Raw genomic sequence first — 14,616 nt, forward strand, 5'->3', positions numbered from 1 at the left:
AGAACACTGTTCCAAGGCTATAAGATGCCTGTGGTTGCCCCATTTCCACACATCTCTGACTGCTTTGGTGGGAAACAGCCTTAGCCTTCCTTGGGGATTCTGCTGCCATCTGTTGGTCATAGCAATTCCTCCCACCTCCACTGAGGGGGAGGTGAATGAAAACAATGTGGCTGAGAGATATTAAGGATCAAAGAACCATATGGACTGTTTGACTTCAGACACAATATAGTCCAGTCCTCTTCTTTTACTAATAGGGAAAATCTTAAACTACCACCACCACCACCACCCCCAACACACACACCCCACTTTACAGAAAGAGGCACAGACCCAAAAGCCAATGAAACACAGCTGCAAGAGAAGGGTGTTTGGGATGAGGAGGGTTCTCCTTTCCAAGATCTAAGACCCCCCACTTCTGCAGGGAGGTCTTTCTCAATTCTTCAGCTGCTAATGCCTTCCCTCCATTCTGTATAAACATTCTCTGTAAAAGTTAATTACGCGCTGTCACCACCATTAGAATGTATGTTCACTAAGGCAGAGGACACATTTTCCCCTTCTTGGTGTCTCCAGACATTAGCACAGTGCCTGGGGAAAACAGTATTTACAAAATGCTTGTCTAACTTGTCTAGTTCTCCTCCAGTTCCCCAAAGTCCTTCATTCTCAATTCTTCCAGCAGAGTTCTTGCACTCTTGGTCAAAACTCTTTCCCTCTCTGGGTCTGGGTATTCATCTGTAATAATACCTGAAGCTTGGCAGTTCCCAAACGGAGAACGAGACATCCTGAGCGTCCCTGAGACCTGTTCACGGGAGCTGGGAGGTCAAAACTATTTTCATAATATTGACGCTACTTGCCTAGTGCAATATTTCTCTGTCTTCCAACTTACATATGTGTGAGGCTAGACTTCTTTCATATACTTCAACGAACACATACTGAAATGGGTTAAATGCAGAAGCACATTTGAGAAACCAACCTACTAAACCATAGATGAGCAAAACCGTGTAAAACACACCACTTGTTACAAAATATGAAGCCTATTTTCTCACCTTCAACATCCAAACGCAAAGTAAGCCACCTTCAACTCTCCCCCCACGATATGACAACAACCTACAATTGTAACACGCAAAATTAGAAACCAAGACTCTAAAATTTCTGGTTCAAATCAGACGGGTCATGTACCTTGTGCGTAACAAGAAAAGCAAGGTCGGTACATCTCACGCAGGCGCGTGAAACCCCATTCATCATATGCATGAACCAGAAGGATCGAAATCTCTGGCACCCAATCAACAGCCCTCAGAATCCGCCATTAACATTTCGCTGAGCGCGACTTTACAGCTGCAATGCTTATTCAGAATCTAGAAGTTCTAAAGCTTGTAAAAAACGAAATTCCTGCCTAAAAAGTTTTTATTAATCTTTCATTTTCACGTGATGAAGGTAAAAAAGGAAGACGCCTCGAAGAGAGGGGGTAATTACATATGCAAATATATTCGACCAGAAACTCCGCCCCTCCCCTTCCTCCTCGCTTTTCTCTTTCCCGGGGAGGAGGCGGGGCTGAGCCTTGCGACGGTACTGGAAGGAGCCGGCATGGTGCTTTACGACATTAGTTATTCCAGGCCTAGGTGCCAGAGGAGGACTTTCATAGCTAGCCAGGGCCGGGACTAAAGCGTGTATACCGGGCCTGGAGCGGGGAAGACGGGGGAGTTCTCTCCTCCTTGATGAGCTAGGGGGAGCCTGATCTTCTTTGAGCTCCTGGGCGAGCCGCAGCTACTCCCGCCCTTACCCAGATCTGGGGTTTCTTCATCCTTCTTTTCCGGCCGGGAGTCTCGGCTAGCTTCTGGCCACAGCCCCCGCATGGAGCTGGAGAGCCCCCGCGGAGCCCCCGCTGGGCAGACGCTCTCCGGCCTCCTGCAGCGGCTCACTGACCAGGCCGCCCTCGGCTCGGACCCAGCGCTCCAGGAGCTGGACGCCCTGATAGCGTCCGCGGATTGGCCCGCTCTCTTGCAGGGGGATCCCGGGGCTCCCCAAGAGCTGGCACGGGTGGTCCGAGCTCTGTGCGGCCAAGCAGCCCCACCCAAAGAAGAGGATGGCGGCAGCGCCCCGGCACCCGGCCGGGCAGAGCGAGCGGCCCGCGTCGGGGCCGTCCTCCTCCGGCTCCTGGAGGGGATAGAGGCTGCCCCGGGCTCGCCGGGTCCGCCGGGCGCGGTGCCCGCGCTGCGCCCCGCCGCCCCGCACCTCTACCTCTTCTGCGTCACGCACTGCCAGGAGCGCCCCTGGACCAGCTCCGCATCCCGGAAGGTGGCCGCAGAGGTGCTGGCCTTGCTGCTGAGGGTCACCGGCTGTGGGTCCGTGGCAGAGTTCCTCCGAGGAGAAACTGAGGACCAGGCCGGCAGCTTCGCAGCGGTCATGGGCCTGCTCAAGCCAGAGCTGACCAAGTGAGTACCCCAGGCCCCTCGGTGGGCTTCCTTTGGCATCCTAGAGCCCGGGGTTAGGAGCATCTGGGGTCAGAGGCTGGGCAAGGCACGTCCAATTCTGTTTGTCCCGGGGGTGCTGTGAGGATCACATGAAACAGTCATTGTCCAGGGCTTGCCACCGTGCCCAGTGAGGGGCAGCCAGGTGGAGAAGTGGACAATAGAGCTCCAGGAGGGAGCCGGGCCAGCAGTCAGAAGACCTGAATTAATCCAACCTCAGACACCTGGACAAGTCGCTTAACCCTGTTTGCCTCCCTTTCCTCATCTGTAAAATAAGCTGGAGAAGGAAAGGACAAATCACTCCAGTATCTGCCGAGAAAACCCTACAGGGGTCGTGAAGAGTGTAAAAGCTGAATTGAAACAATATCAAAGAAACTCAGATCCTGGCAACTGGTTCCTTCACTTCCTGGCAAATTGAGGGAGAAGAAATGGAAAGTGTCAGATTTTATATTCTTGGGCTCAAAGAACGCTGCAGGTGGGGATGGAAGTCATGAAATGACTTGCTCCTTGGAAGGAAAGTTATGGCAAATCTGGACGTCATATTAAGAAGTGGAGGCATCACCTTGCCTAGCAACCTATGGCTGTGAGTTGGGTTGTCAGGGAAATTGAGCACCCCAAAATTGATGCTTTCAAATTATGATTCTGGAGAAGACAATGGAGAGTCCCTTGGACAAGAAGCAGATCAATCGGTCAATAATTAAAGATATTAATTCACTAGAAGGTCTAATACTGAAGCTTAAATACTTTGGCCATGCAAGGAGAAGACAGAACTCATTGGAAAGTCCCTGAGGTTTGGAAAGATTGAAGACAAAAGGAAAAGGAGAAATCAGGAGATGGATAGATATGTCATGGAAGCAGCAAATACAAACTTGGGAAGACAAGGAGGGATAGGGGAGGACGCAAGGGCCAGGAATGCTATGGTTCACGGGGTCACACAACTGAACCAGTGCCCAGTGCAAATTAAGGGTTACATAAACATTACACATATGTGTAAAGGAGGAGAAAATGAGATGCTGTTTGTAAAGTGTTTTGGAAGCCTGACAGAGACTATAAATACAAGCTCTTTTTATTAAAGTTCATGAAGTGTTTTTTCCACAACAACCGTATAAAAGTAGTCAGGCAAATAGCATTATCATTTTATGATGTGTAAGTGCCCAGCATCACAAAGCTAGTAGGAGATAGAGCCAGGATTCAAACCTTGGTCTCTCCTTGACTTCAAGTCTGTGCTCCTTTCAGGATACCTCATTGTTTCCCAAGAGGATGCTGAATTAGAAGTGAGGGAAGGAAAGGAAAGGGAATTAAGCATATCATCAGTGCTCTCTTATGTTCCAGGCACTGTGCTAAGGTCTTTACAAAGATCTCATTTGATCCTCTGGGGGGCAGCTAGGTGGTGCAGTGGATAGAGGACCAGTGCAGGAGTCAGGAGGACCTGAGTTCAAATCTCACCTCAGACATTTGACACTCACTAGCTGTGTGACCTTGGGCAAGTCACTTAACCCCAATTGCCTCATCCTGGGTCATCTCCAGTCATCCTGATGAATATCTGGTCACTGGATTCAGATGGCTCTGGAGGAGAAGTGAGGCTGGTGACCTGCACATCCCTCCCTCACTCAAAACAAAGTCAAGTGCAAGTCATGTCATCGTTTCTCTAATGGCATGGTCTTCTTCAGCAACAAAGGAAAAACACCCACATTAATCCTTACAGCAACCTGGAAGGTAGGTGCTCTTATTACTACCATTTTACACATGAGGAAACTAAGGCAAATGGAGGTTAAGTGACTTGCCCAGGCTAGTCACACAGCTAATAAGTTTCTACACCAGATTTAGAAATGTAGGCTGTTAATATTTTACACATGTGGAAACTGAGGCTCTGTGAAGTTAATTTTTTAAAATTTATAATACTGTATAGCTGTCTTTTGTTTTTATATATGACAGTAACTTCTGAAAGTTATCTGTCTCCTTCCCTTTACCCTACTAAAATCTCCCTTGTTACAAAGAAGAAAAAGTTAAAAAAAAAAAACCCAGGGATGCAGTGACCATATCAGGTAGTGTATACAACATTATGCATCCTTAGTCCCCCATCTCTTCTCCAAAATTGAAGAATTATATTACATTATCTTTTCTTTTTAATTGATTTTCTCAGCTAGCTTCAGTGCAGAAATAAGACAAGAGACCTGGTCTCTTGATTCCTTTCCTGGACTGACACATGAAAGAAGGTTAGCTTTATTTATCCTAGGCCAACAGAATAGAAATAGGAGTGTTGGGTAGAAGACTCAGAGAGATTGCCTTGATGCAGGTAGCTCTAGGATGAGGAACTTCCCTCTACCAATGCAGGTGGACATCTTCTCTGCAAATGCTTTAGAGTTGCCTTGAGAGTTGAAGTAACTTGCCAAGTGTCACAGCCAGTATGTGTCCAAGACTAGACTTGGTCTCCCTGCCTCCAGGTACTGCCCTCTATCCATCATCCTGTGACTGCCTTCGTGGGGCAAGGAAAGCTTCCTAATAATTCCACTTATTTTTCCCAAATTGGAATGAATTATTTTAGGCCCTAGGGGCATGAAGCACTGTGTAGAAGACTGGTCAGGTATATTTTTCTACTCTGAACTAATATGTGCTATTTGTATGACTCATGACACCAAGTCACATCCCTTTATGACATAACTCATGTTTTTATTTAGCATTATTATTTAACTCTTGTGCTGCTCTTTATTCATCTTCACATGGCAGACGTTTGATCAAAAAGTATTTTGAATTTTGTCCTCCCTGGCATAATGTACACATTGTGATTGTAATCATTTACCCACACCATCAACACTCATGCTCCTCTGTAATATTGTAGTTTATACTAAATAATAAGACTTTAGGCCACTAATTTTTCACCACAAAGAATGTGAATTTGACTGTTATAGGGACATTAGACCTGTCATGCATATGTTTCTATTTTAGGCTAAAAGGCACAATAAATAATTGAAGGGGAAATGATTTTATGTACTATCTCTTGCCCCAAAGGTCTTGTGATATGAGTGAGGCAGAATTACTAACAAGCTCTGACCAACCCAAATGCTCCTCTTTTCTGCCCATTTAATGTTTTATATGCACCAGAATTAATTGCCTTTATGGTACAGATCTGTTATGTAGCCCTTTAAAAATTAAAGCATAGTCTATCATAAAAATGTATGTTTTTCAAAACACTTTTTCTAGGGTTTGAAAGATTTAGATTTTAGAATTATTGATTAAAGCTATTTCTATTGTCCAAAAAAATAGGTTACACCATTTCCAGACAAACGTATTTAAGCGGGGAAAAGAACTAGGGTAAAAGTAAAGCAAATTCAGATACTCAGGGTAAAGTCATAGAAAGACTTCTTACTTTTCTTTATTTTCCTAAACTGAGGCAGTGTGAAGAAGGCTAAAGAACTGAAGAAGGTAGAAAACAATGATGCCGGACTTTAGTTCAAATCCTGGTTCTGCTGTCTACTAGCTCTGTGACTTAGACAAGTCACTTTGATCTCAATTTCCTCACCTGTAAAATGGGTTGGACTAGATGACCTCTAAGTTCTCTTCCAGCTCTTGATCTGTGATTCTGAGTGTATATAACAAAACACGTGGTAATATGGCGAGGAAAAAGAAGTAAAATAAGAGTTAAAGTTAGAGTTAAAATAAGAGTTAGTTACTCTGTTCCCTTTGCTACTAGGGGAAAATGAATGGAGATTTCCCTAACACCCTGTATACTGTATCTACAAACATGTGCAGCAAACCAGAAAGGACCTTACAGACCATCTGGCATTCTCTTATTTGGTATTGAAGAAAGTAAACTGCACAGAAGTTACCCAACCAAAGTCTTCTTACTTGAAGCAGCAGGGCCCAGCAGATGGGGCACTGGACTTGGGATTCAGGAAGACCTGGGTTTGAATTCAGCCACAGGCATTGGCTGTGTGATGGATCAGTTAGTCTCCACAACCGGTGCCATGGATAATTGGCCTTGGGAAGTGGAAAGATGCTGTTTTGTTCACGACCAGCACAGAGCACCTGAGTTACTCAGGGAAAGCGTGTTAGAGGTAGGAGGAAAGTGCATGCTCTCCTTGGATGTCCCTTTTGTTCAGAAATAGGAATAGTGTGTTTTACATGGATCCTTTGGTTATTCTTACTCCCAGATCAATTTTTGCCTCTCCAGGGAATCCTGGAAGAACAACCCTGCCACCAAGCACATATTTTCATGGACCCTGCATCAGGTCACTAGGCCCTGGCTGAGTCATCACCTGGAAAGGATCCTCCCTCCATCCCTGCTCATCTCAGATGACTACCAGACTGAGAACAAAATCTTGGGTGTGCACTGCCTCCATCACATTGTGCTCAATGTGGTAAGCAATTGCCAGGGATCCCACATCCAGGTTAAGAGGATACTTTAATGGATTTGTGCGCTGTAGGCCTACCTTCACTAGTGCAGATTGCAAATACCGTCTTGGGCGATGCTAATACAGGTTGTCCTGAAAATCTTCCAGAACAAGTCCTCGATACACTGAAGATGTTCCCTTCTTTTTTACATATATCTTTGGGAGTATCAATGTGTGTCTCTTGTTTCATTCTCAGTATATGGACTAACCCATTTCATGGTGATGTCTTTTAAAAAATATCTTTTTATTTATTTTGTCAAATATTTCCCAATTACAATATATTTTTTTTAATTTATCATTCTCTTTTTTTTTAATTTTCCAAATTCTCTCGCTCTACACTGCCCCTCCCTCACTCCTTGAGAAAATAGCAAATCAATTATACATGTGAAGTCATGCAAAATGTATTTCCCCGTTAGCCATGTTGCAAAAGAAAACACATACACACAAAAACAAGGAACATAAAGAAAGTAAAAAAAAGTATGCTTCAGTCTGCACTCAGAGTTCCTCAGTTCTCTCAGAGGTGGATAGCATTTATTGTTAAAGGTCCTCTGGAACTGCTAGAGATCATTGTGTTGATCAGAGTAGCAAAGTCTTCCACAGTTGATCATCATACAGTATTGTTGTTATTGTGCTGGTTCTGCTCCCCTCCCTTTACATCATTTCATATATGTCTTGCTAGGTTTTTCTGAAACCATCCTGCTCATCATTTCTTATAGTACATATAGCACAATAGTATTTCTAGTAGTCATGGGGAAATCTTTTCTGCTATTTCTCCTGAATAATTAAAGGTCATACATTTAGAACCAAAAGGGACCTTAGAGATCATCTAACTCATTCCTCTTATTTTGTATTGAAGAAAGTAACATGTACAGAAGTTATCCAACCAAAGTCTTCTTAATTGTTGAAGCAGCAGGGCCCAACCGTTGGGGCCTTGAACTTGGGATTCAGGAAGACCTGGGTTTGAATCCAGCCATAGGCATTGGCTGTGTGACCATGGGCAAGTTAATTAACTTCTTTGTGCCTCAGTTTCCTCATCTGTAAAATGAGGAGTATGGACTGGATAACCAGTTAGGCACTTTGTAGCTCTTCATATTTTTGCTATGAAATGAAATTTAAACAAATGAATTTATTTCCCTGCCCACCTGATGGATGGCAGTAATCACAGGTAGTACAATGACCTGAAAGGATGACAGCAGTGTGATGTTGCTAAATGAACTAGAAGTCATCAGACCTGGGTTCAAACTCTGGCTGTATACAAACTAGCTTTGTGACTAAGCAAGGCATTGTTTGGACATCGGGTTCCTCATTTCGATATAACTAGGGTGTGGAGTAGCTGATCTCTAAGGTCCCTTCACCTTATGTTTCAGATTCACTATGGTTCTATAAGACAGAATCAAAAGTAGCCTCCATAATTTTAGATTCAATAATCAGGCCTCAAGTAATTAACAATTGACGGTGTCACTGTGGTACAGGAAAGGTGCTTGAAAGGCTGAATATAACCCCGTCAGGCCCTCTTTCCTTTAATTAGGTTCTGTCTCATTGCAGCCAGCTGCTGATTTGCACCAATTTAACAGATCCCAAGTCATCTACCATGCCCTATTCAATCATCTGTATACGCCAGAGCCAGATCTTATCCAGGTAACTGAAGTTGCTTCTAAGCCTAAATCTGGGTTTTTCAAGTGTGGACAAAAGATAGCTTGACTGAGCAGAAATAATTGGCAGATGATTTACATTTTGGATTCTATTTATAGCTGTTCCAGGTTATAAATACCTAAAAGTCGTTCCCATTTTGATTCAGAAAATCCAGTGAAAATGTCAACTAGTGAAAATGAGTGTGTGTGTGTGTGTGTATGTGTGTGTGTGTGTATGTGTGTGTATGTGTGTGTGTCCTTCGTTGCCAAAAAAGACCATGACATCAGAGAAACGATGACATGACTTGCACTTGACTTTGTTTTGAGTGAGGGAGGGCTGTGCAGGTCACCAGCCTCACTTTTCCTCCAGAGCCATCTGAATCCAGTGACCAGATATTCATCAGGATGACGAAACATGATCCAATTACCTCATCGTGGGTCATCTCCAGTGAAAATATATAAATGCAAGGAGATAGCCACATTCCAAATTCTCCACAAAAGGATTCATGGTCAGACATTTGCCAGGCACTGCTTTGTCTCTTTCTTGGGGCAGTTGGAGAGGTGTGATCATGTAATTGAAACAAAATTCCTTTTTTTAATCACTGAATGGATAACTATCAAGGAATAGTCCCTTTGTTCACCCCACCTCATTTCTATTCTTTGCAGCTACTTAGATCCCACCCCCCCATCCCCCCCATCTAATCCCTGCTGCCAGGGTAGCTGAGGTCGCTGGATCTCGTTGAGTTTAGGAGGGCTAAGAGACAGTGGGTGAGGTCCCAGAGCTCAGGTCACAAGGATGCCTAAGGGGATAGAGGTGGCTCAGGGCTGAAACTGGTCAGCACTCCCATGCCAGTCAGAATGGAAAGGAGGGAAGGGAAGATGAGAAGTATGTCCTGGATTTTCTAGACTCCTCTCAATATTTTCCATCCTTCCAAGCCCAGCTCAAGACTTAGCTCCCCTGGAACCTTCCTTGACTAATCTGACTCCACAACTGTTCTCTCATGTTCAATCCCTTCAGCACTAATAAGGAAGTGCTATAAAGACCATAATCTGTTATTCTAGGTGTGTTCTCTCATTTATCCATGACTTCATTTTTTTTCTCTCTCTTTGAGAGGGAACCTGAAGGCAAGAACCCAGTATAAACAGGCTTCAGTCTGACTATAATAGAGGACGGCTGTGCGGGTCTAGTTTAGGGTCTTCTGTTCAACTGCGCCCAAGTTCCCATGTTCAGAATATGATAAGAGTGGGTAGAGAAGTAAAGAGTTCTTATGATAGTTTGTTATAAACCAGAACCATCTTGGATCCCTTCAAGGAGTTATGTTCAGCTAGAACTACGAGAAAGATCTCACTGTGAAACTCTTCTTAGTCCCATAGCATGAGCCCTGAAGGACAACATTCCTAGAGCCCTCCTACTCTATGGAAATATCCCAAGTGCCAAGAAACAGGAATGGAAAAAGGCTTTGGGACACCATTCTTTCTCATTTCAGGCAGTGTTAGAGTGTCTGCTGGACCTGTTTCCTGTCCTGGAAAGGCCACTACAGTGGAAGGCCGCTGAGCCCAGACCCACTGGTCCCTGTGATGATGTGCTACAGTTGATCCTGACCTATATGGAACCTGAGTATCGCCTCCTCCTTCGAAGAACCTATGCCAGGAACCTGCCTGCTTTTGTACAGAGGCAAGATCCTGGGTTCTGTTTTCTATCTGCCTGCTTTCAATGGCCCTTAGTTACTGTCATTATTCATAGCGTTGGTTTTCATTCTTAGACTGGGGATCCTGACAGTGCGACACTTGAGAAGACTGGAGCAAGTGATTATAGGATACCTAGAAGTCTACGATGGACCCGAGGAGGAGGCCAGGCTAAGGATACTGGAAACCCTTAAACTTACTATCCAGCACTGTTGGCCAAGGTATGAAAGCCAGAAAAGGGGGCTTTTTCTTCTCTTTTCTAGGAAAAGCCTAATTTTCGTCTCTTTAGAACTGTCCCCAGAAGTGGCTACAACTTAAATAATTTAGTATATGCCATGTAAAAATTCACAATTCTTTTAAATGTTTGAAAATGATTAGTACTCAAGGAAAAGGTGGTTAGAGACGGAAGAGATTTCTGAGTTTGAGTGCATGGACCTGTTTCCATGCCAATGCTGGCTGCCTTTATTTCTCTTCACTTGACACCAAGGGCTGCCCCCTCTCTAACCACCCCTTTCTCTTCAAAGTCCCAGTCATGCCAGGGGTAGGGGAGTAGGGGTCATAGATCTAGAGCCAGAGATCTAACAAGTCACCAAGTCCAACTTCCTCAAGTGCAGCAGGGTCCAATGACTTGCATAGTCACAAAGCTAGTCTCCTTTGAGTGGCACTGGGACCCATGTCTTCCTGACTTCAAGTTCAGTTCTCTACCCACTCTGTCATATTCCTAACATTCCTAACCTGGGCCCAGTTGAACAAAGGACACTAAACTAGACCCACATGGCCAGCCTCCATTAGAGCCAGACCTGTAAGCCTGTTTATACTGGGGTTCTTTCCTTCAGGTTTCCTCCAGGAAAAAAAAAATGTAGACATGAGTAAGTGAAAGAACAGAATTAGAATGATATGAGATTATGGTTTTTACTACACTTATTTATTAGTGCTGAAGGGATTCAACATGAGAGAAAAGTTTTGCAGTCAGATTAGTCAAGGAAGGTTCCAAAGGAGGTAAGTCCTGAGCAGGGTTTGGGAGGATGAAAAAGATTTAAATAGGCAAAGGTTGGGATTCCAGGCTTGAGTAGTGGATTAACAAAAGAACAAAGGTGGGAATGCATGGATAGTGGATATGGCAGACAAGGTGGGTGCACGTAGGTGGGGAAACCAATGTAGCTGGAGCAAAGGCTACCCTTTGGGGATGGAAGAAATACTGGTGGAGAAGCATTCATTCCAGACATGAGTTTGCATATAAATCAGTAACTGAAATCTCTATGTACTATTAGAGTTTGCAGAGTTTACATGCATTATCTTATTTGGTCCTCAAAACAACCTTGTGAGGAAAGAAACAGGTTCTTCCAGGTCAAGTGCTTTGCCTAGGCTCGTACTATCAAAAAGTAGTTGAGGAAGGATTTGAACCCAGGATTTAGTCCCAGTCCAGCACTCATCCCATTAAATCACTGTAAGCTTTTGAGGGAAAAAGCTTAGAAAGAGAAGTAATCCTAATTGTTTAAGAAAGATTAGCTGGCATATATCAGGATGTGGATGTGTTATTAGCTAACGGATGGATTCTTACTGATGTCACTATGAAATATAAAATTTTTTAAAAAATTTTTACCACAGCACCAGGTACCTTCTCTAATACTGGTACTATAACAGAAATGAGATTATCAGACCTGAATTTGAACTCAGACTCAAGCTACTTTGTGACTTAACCTGAGTGTGATTTTTGTTGTTTATAAAAAGAGGGTTAAATTAATCCAGGATGTACATGTCTGTATTTCAGGGGGTCCATGAACTTAGGTAGGAAAAATAGTACATTTTTCACTGAAATTTGTCATTTTAATTATGAGCTTTTAAAAATTGAGTCAGTAGGTCTTACCAGCCTGCCAGGAGGATCTGACATACATTAAACAAAATAAGGTTTGGAACCCCTCAAGAGATGACAAAACCCTTTTCAGCTCTCGATCTGGTAGATAAAAGTGTCCTAGTACCAAAATTTGGCAGTGAGCCATCATTCCCAAGCCCAGGGGTCTATTAGGTCCAATGGAAGAGGCTGGTTTGTCTTTGGCCAGGTTTTGGGAAATATAGGTCACGTAAACGAGATAGCAGCGTGAAGTAATGGAACAGTCAAGAAACCTGGGTTCTAGTGGGCACAATGTCTCAGACTTAACTGGAAGACCCTAGGCAAATCATGTACCCTCAGTTAAGCCTTGCCATTTCCTCTTAAAAATGAAGCAAAGAAAATAGTTAATAGGAAGCTACATACCTCAGTGGATAGTGCTGGGCCTGAAGTCAGGAAGACCTGAGTTCAAATTTGACTTCAGGTACTTACTGGCTGATCCTGAGCAAGTCACATAACTTATGTTTGCCTGTTTCCTCATCTATAAAATGGGGATGATAAAAATACCTACCTTGAAAAGATGTGAAGTTCAGATGAGATGATTGTGAAGCACTTAGGACAGTGCCTGGCACATAGTAAGCAGTGGATGTTAACTGTAGTATTATTCCAACATTACTATTCTGATTGATAAGTTTGATCACAACTACTTTCTTATATCCCTGGACTCAGGATTCCTTGCAGACTAGAAGTCTTCCTGAAGGCCCTCCTAAAAATGGTATGTGATGTGGCAAGGGATCAGAGCCTAACACCAGAGCCTGTGAAGACAGCCCTGCTACAGGAGGCCACCGACTGTCTAATTCTCCTGGACCACTGCTCTTCAGGGCAAGTGACGGTAAGTAAAAAGTGGCCCCTAAATGTCATTTCTGGTGATGATGCATAGGACTGACTATAGCCTCCAAGATGCTATTCAGGGATATGTATATTACTTACCTGTTGCCTAGCTCTGGCCCTCCAAGTCTCTACCACTCCCCTCAAGATAAGTATTTTGAACAGTGGTAGCAGACAAGGGATTAGCAGAAGGTATGGCTTGAAGGAATACATATGAGAACTATATAGAACCTAAACCCATGTGATTATTGTATGAAAAGGGTAGATATGGAAATGGAAACACTTTTGTTTGCTTGTTAGTCAAACTTTGAATTAGAAATAAAACTGTGGATATCTATAAACTGGCAAATTGTTTTCAAACCAAAGCTGCAGATGCCCTCAGATCTCTCCCCCTTGCAAGTTTTCATAAATATAGCCAGTGCTAGAAGGTAAAAGTTACCATACAGTAGGATTTAGGAACTCCTTTCTTTACAAACATTAAGAGTATCTTAGGCCAGAAGCTAAACAAGAGTCAGGGTCAGACCACCTTTCCAACAGCAGTTTTTTCCTGGGCTAGAATGGACAGACATTCTGAACAATTAATAATTTATAAAATTTAAATACCATTTCCTTCATTTTCAATAGAGTAATTGTTCTTTAAAAATAAATATATGCCACCAACAGCAAGTATAAGCAGTTGAAGCTCACTAGGCCGTGAGGGCTGAGCAGAATGAAATCAGCATAGTGCTGTACATTTTTACTGATCTGTTTCCAGTGGAATACAGGTCCACTGCTTGGTTACAGGGTAACTTCTCAACAGTTTCACTCATTCTCTACATGCACTTTTTTTTGTTTTAAACTTTATTAACCTACACAAATCTCAGAAAGCTTGTGTGATAATGTTTGTCATCATCTGTGTATTCAAATTCTTGCATGTTAGCTGCCAAACCTCAAAATGATTTACATGATTGTTGCTTCTGTCCATAAGGCAGCAGAAAATTCCCAAGGTATGCTGCCACATTAAATCAGAATCTGTTCCAACCACTCCAAGAACAACTAGAGTAGAATGTCATTTAGTTGTTTCTACTGACTGGAGGTGAGATGTAGAAGAGGAGAATCAATAAACCCGGGTAGATGAAAACATCAAAGCATCCCTGTTTTTTTTGGTTTGTTTCAGAGTCTGCTATTGAAAGCTGTCCAAAGTTGTGAAGATGCCAAGGTACTAGATTGTATTAGAAAAGTACAACAACTTTCAGGAAGAACAAACGAAGCTGGAACGTAGACAGACACACTGCCTTCTAAAAAAATAAATATATTTTCTTACTTTGAAGATAAAATGCTGCCTTTCCTTCATCTTCTATTAATCTGAAGAAAAGGATTCCTGTGTCTTCCCTACCCACTCAATACAAAAGGGACTGGAAATAGGGTGGCTTGTTGCTTTTGTCCCTTTTACTCCATAGGAGCAGGGACCAAGAAGAGTAAAAAAAGTCTTAAGCAAAAAGGAGTGAAATCAAGGCAGCTAGGCAGCTGGTGGATAGAATGCCAGGCCTGTAGTTAGAAAGACCTGAGTTCAAATTCGGTGTCAGACATTTATTAGCTGTGTGATGCTGGGCAAGTCACTTAAGCCTGTTTGCCTCAGTTTCCTCATTTGTAAAATGAGATGGAGAAGGAAATGGCACACCACTTTAGTATCTTTGCCAAGAAAATCCCAAATGAATCAGTCAGACATGACTGAACAACAAGAGTAAATT

General features: G+C 43.2%; 1 protein-coding gene, 1 long non-coding RNA gene and 1 other non-coding gene across 5 annotated transcripts in view; 1 reads left to right on the forward strand and 2 right to left on the reverse strand.

The window, feature by feature from the left end:
- The window catches only part of LOC140520858 (uncharacterized), a 34,345-nt gene extending 33,085 nt beyond the window's left edge, over positions 1 to 1,260 (reverse strand). Inside the window, exon 1 of one of the 2 annotated variants that reach the window (XR_011972677.1) lies at positions 1,041 to 1,260. This is a non-coding gene — a long non-coding RNA (uncharacterized lncRNA). The remainder of the gene's footprint in view (positions 1 to 1,040) is intronic. The other variant, XR_011972678.1, reaches the window with a different exon arrangement.
- LOC140521916 (small nucleolar RNA U13) lies at positions 1,155 to 1,258 on the reverse strand. The gene has a single exon (XR_011973183.1). It is a non-coding gene; the product is annotated as a small nucleolar RNA U13 (small nucleolar RNA).
- Positions 1,261 to 1,515: 255 nt separating the features above from the next.
- TTI2 (TELO2 interacting protein 2) lies at positions 1,516 to 14,202 on the forward strand. 2 transcript variants are annotated; one of them, XM_072635223.1, is made up of 7 exons: positions 1,516 to 2,426; positions 6,634 to 6,820; positions 8,399 to 8,491; positions 9,972 to 10,159; positions 10,248 to 10,391; positions 12,728 to 12,890; positions 14,043 to 14,202. In XM_072635223.1, exons 1-7 carry the CDS (start codon positions 1,846 to 1,848, stop codon positions 14,145 to 14,147), a joined length of 1,461 nt encoding a protein of 486 aa, XP_072491324.1. In that variant the 5' UTR covers positions 1,516 to 1,845; the 3' UTR covers positions 14,148 to 14,202. The 2 variants fall into 2 exon arrangements, with proteins under 2 accessions (XP_072491324.1, XP_072491325.1); XM_072635224.1 differs by lacking the exon at positions 8,399 to 8,491 and having other exon boundaries at positions 1,601 to 2,426.
- Positions 14,203 to 14,616: the final 414 nt, after the last annotated feature.

Source organism: Notamacropus eugenii, chromosome 1, assembly GCF_028372415.1.
Source record: "Notamacropus eugenii isolate mMacEug1 chromosome 1, mMacEug1.pri_v2, whole genome shotgun sequence".
In the NCBI taxonomy this organism is placed as follows: domain Eukaryota; kingdom Metazoa; phylum Chordata; class Mammalia; order Diprotodontia; family Macropodidae; genus Notamacropus; species Notamacropus eugenii.

Excerpts from the sequence above, each read along its gene's own strand:
- TTI2 (XM_072635223.1), top strand. The coding sequence starts at position 1,846 with ATGGAGCTGGAGAGCCCCCGCGGAGCCCCCGCTGGGCAGACGCTCTCC. Across the intron at positions 6,821-8,398 it reads ATCACATTGTGCTCAATGTG|CCAGCTGCTGATTTGCACCA; the intron begins GTAAGCAATTGC and ends GTCTCATTGCAG. Across the intron at positions 8,492-9,971 it reads CAGAGCCAGATCTTATCCAG|GCAGTGTTAGAGTGTCTGCT; the intron begins GTAACTGAAGTT and ends TTCTCATTTCAG.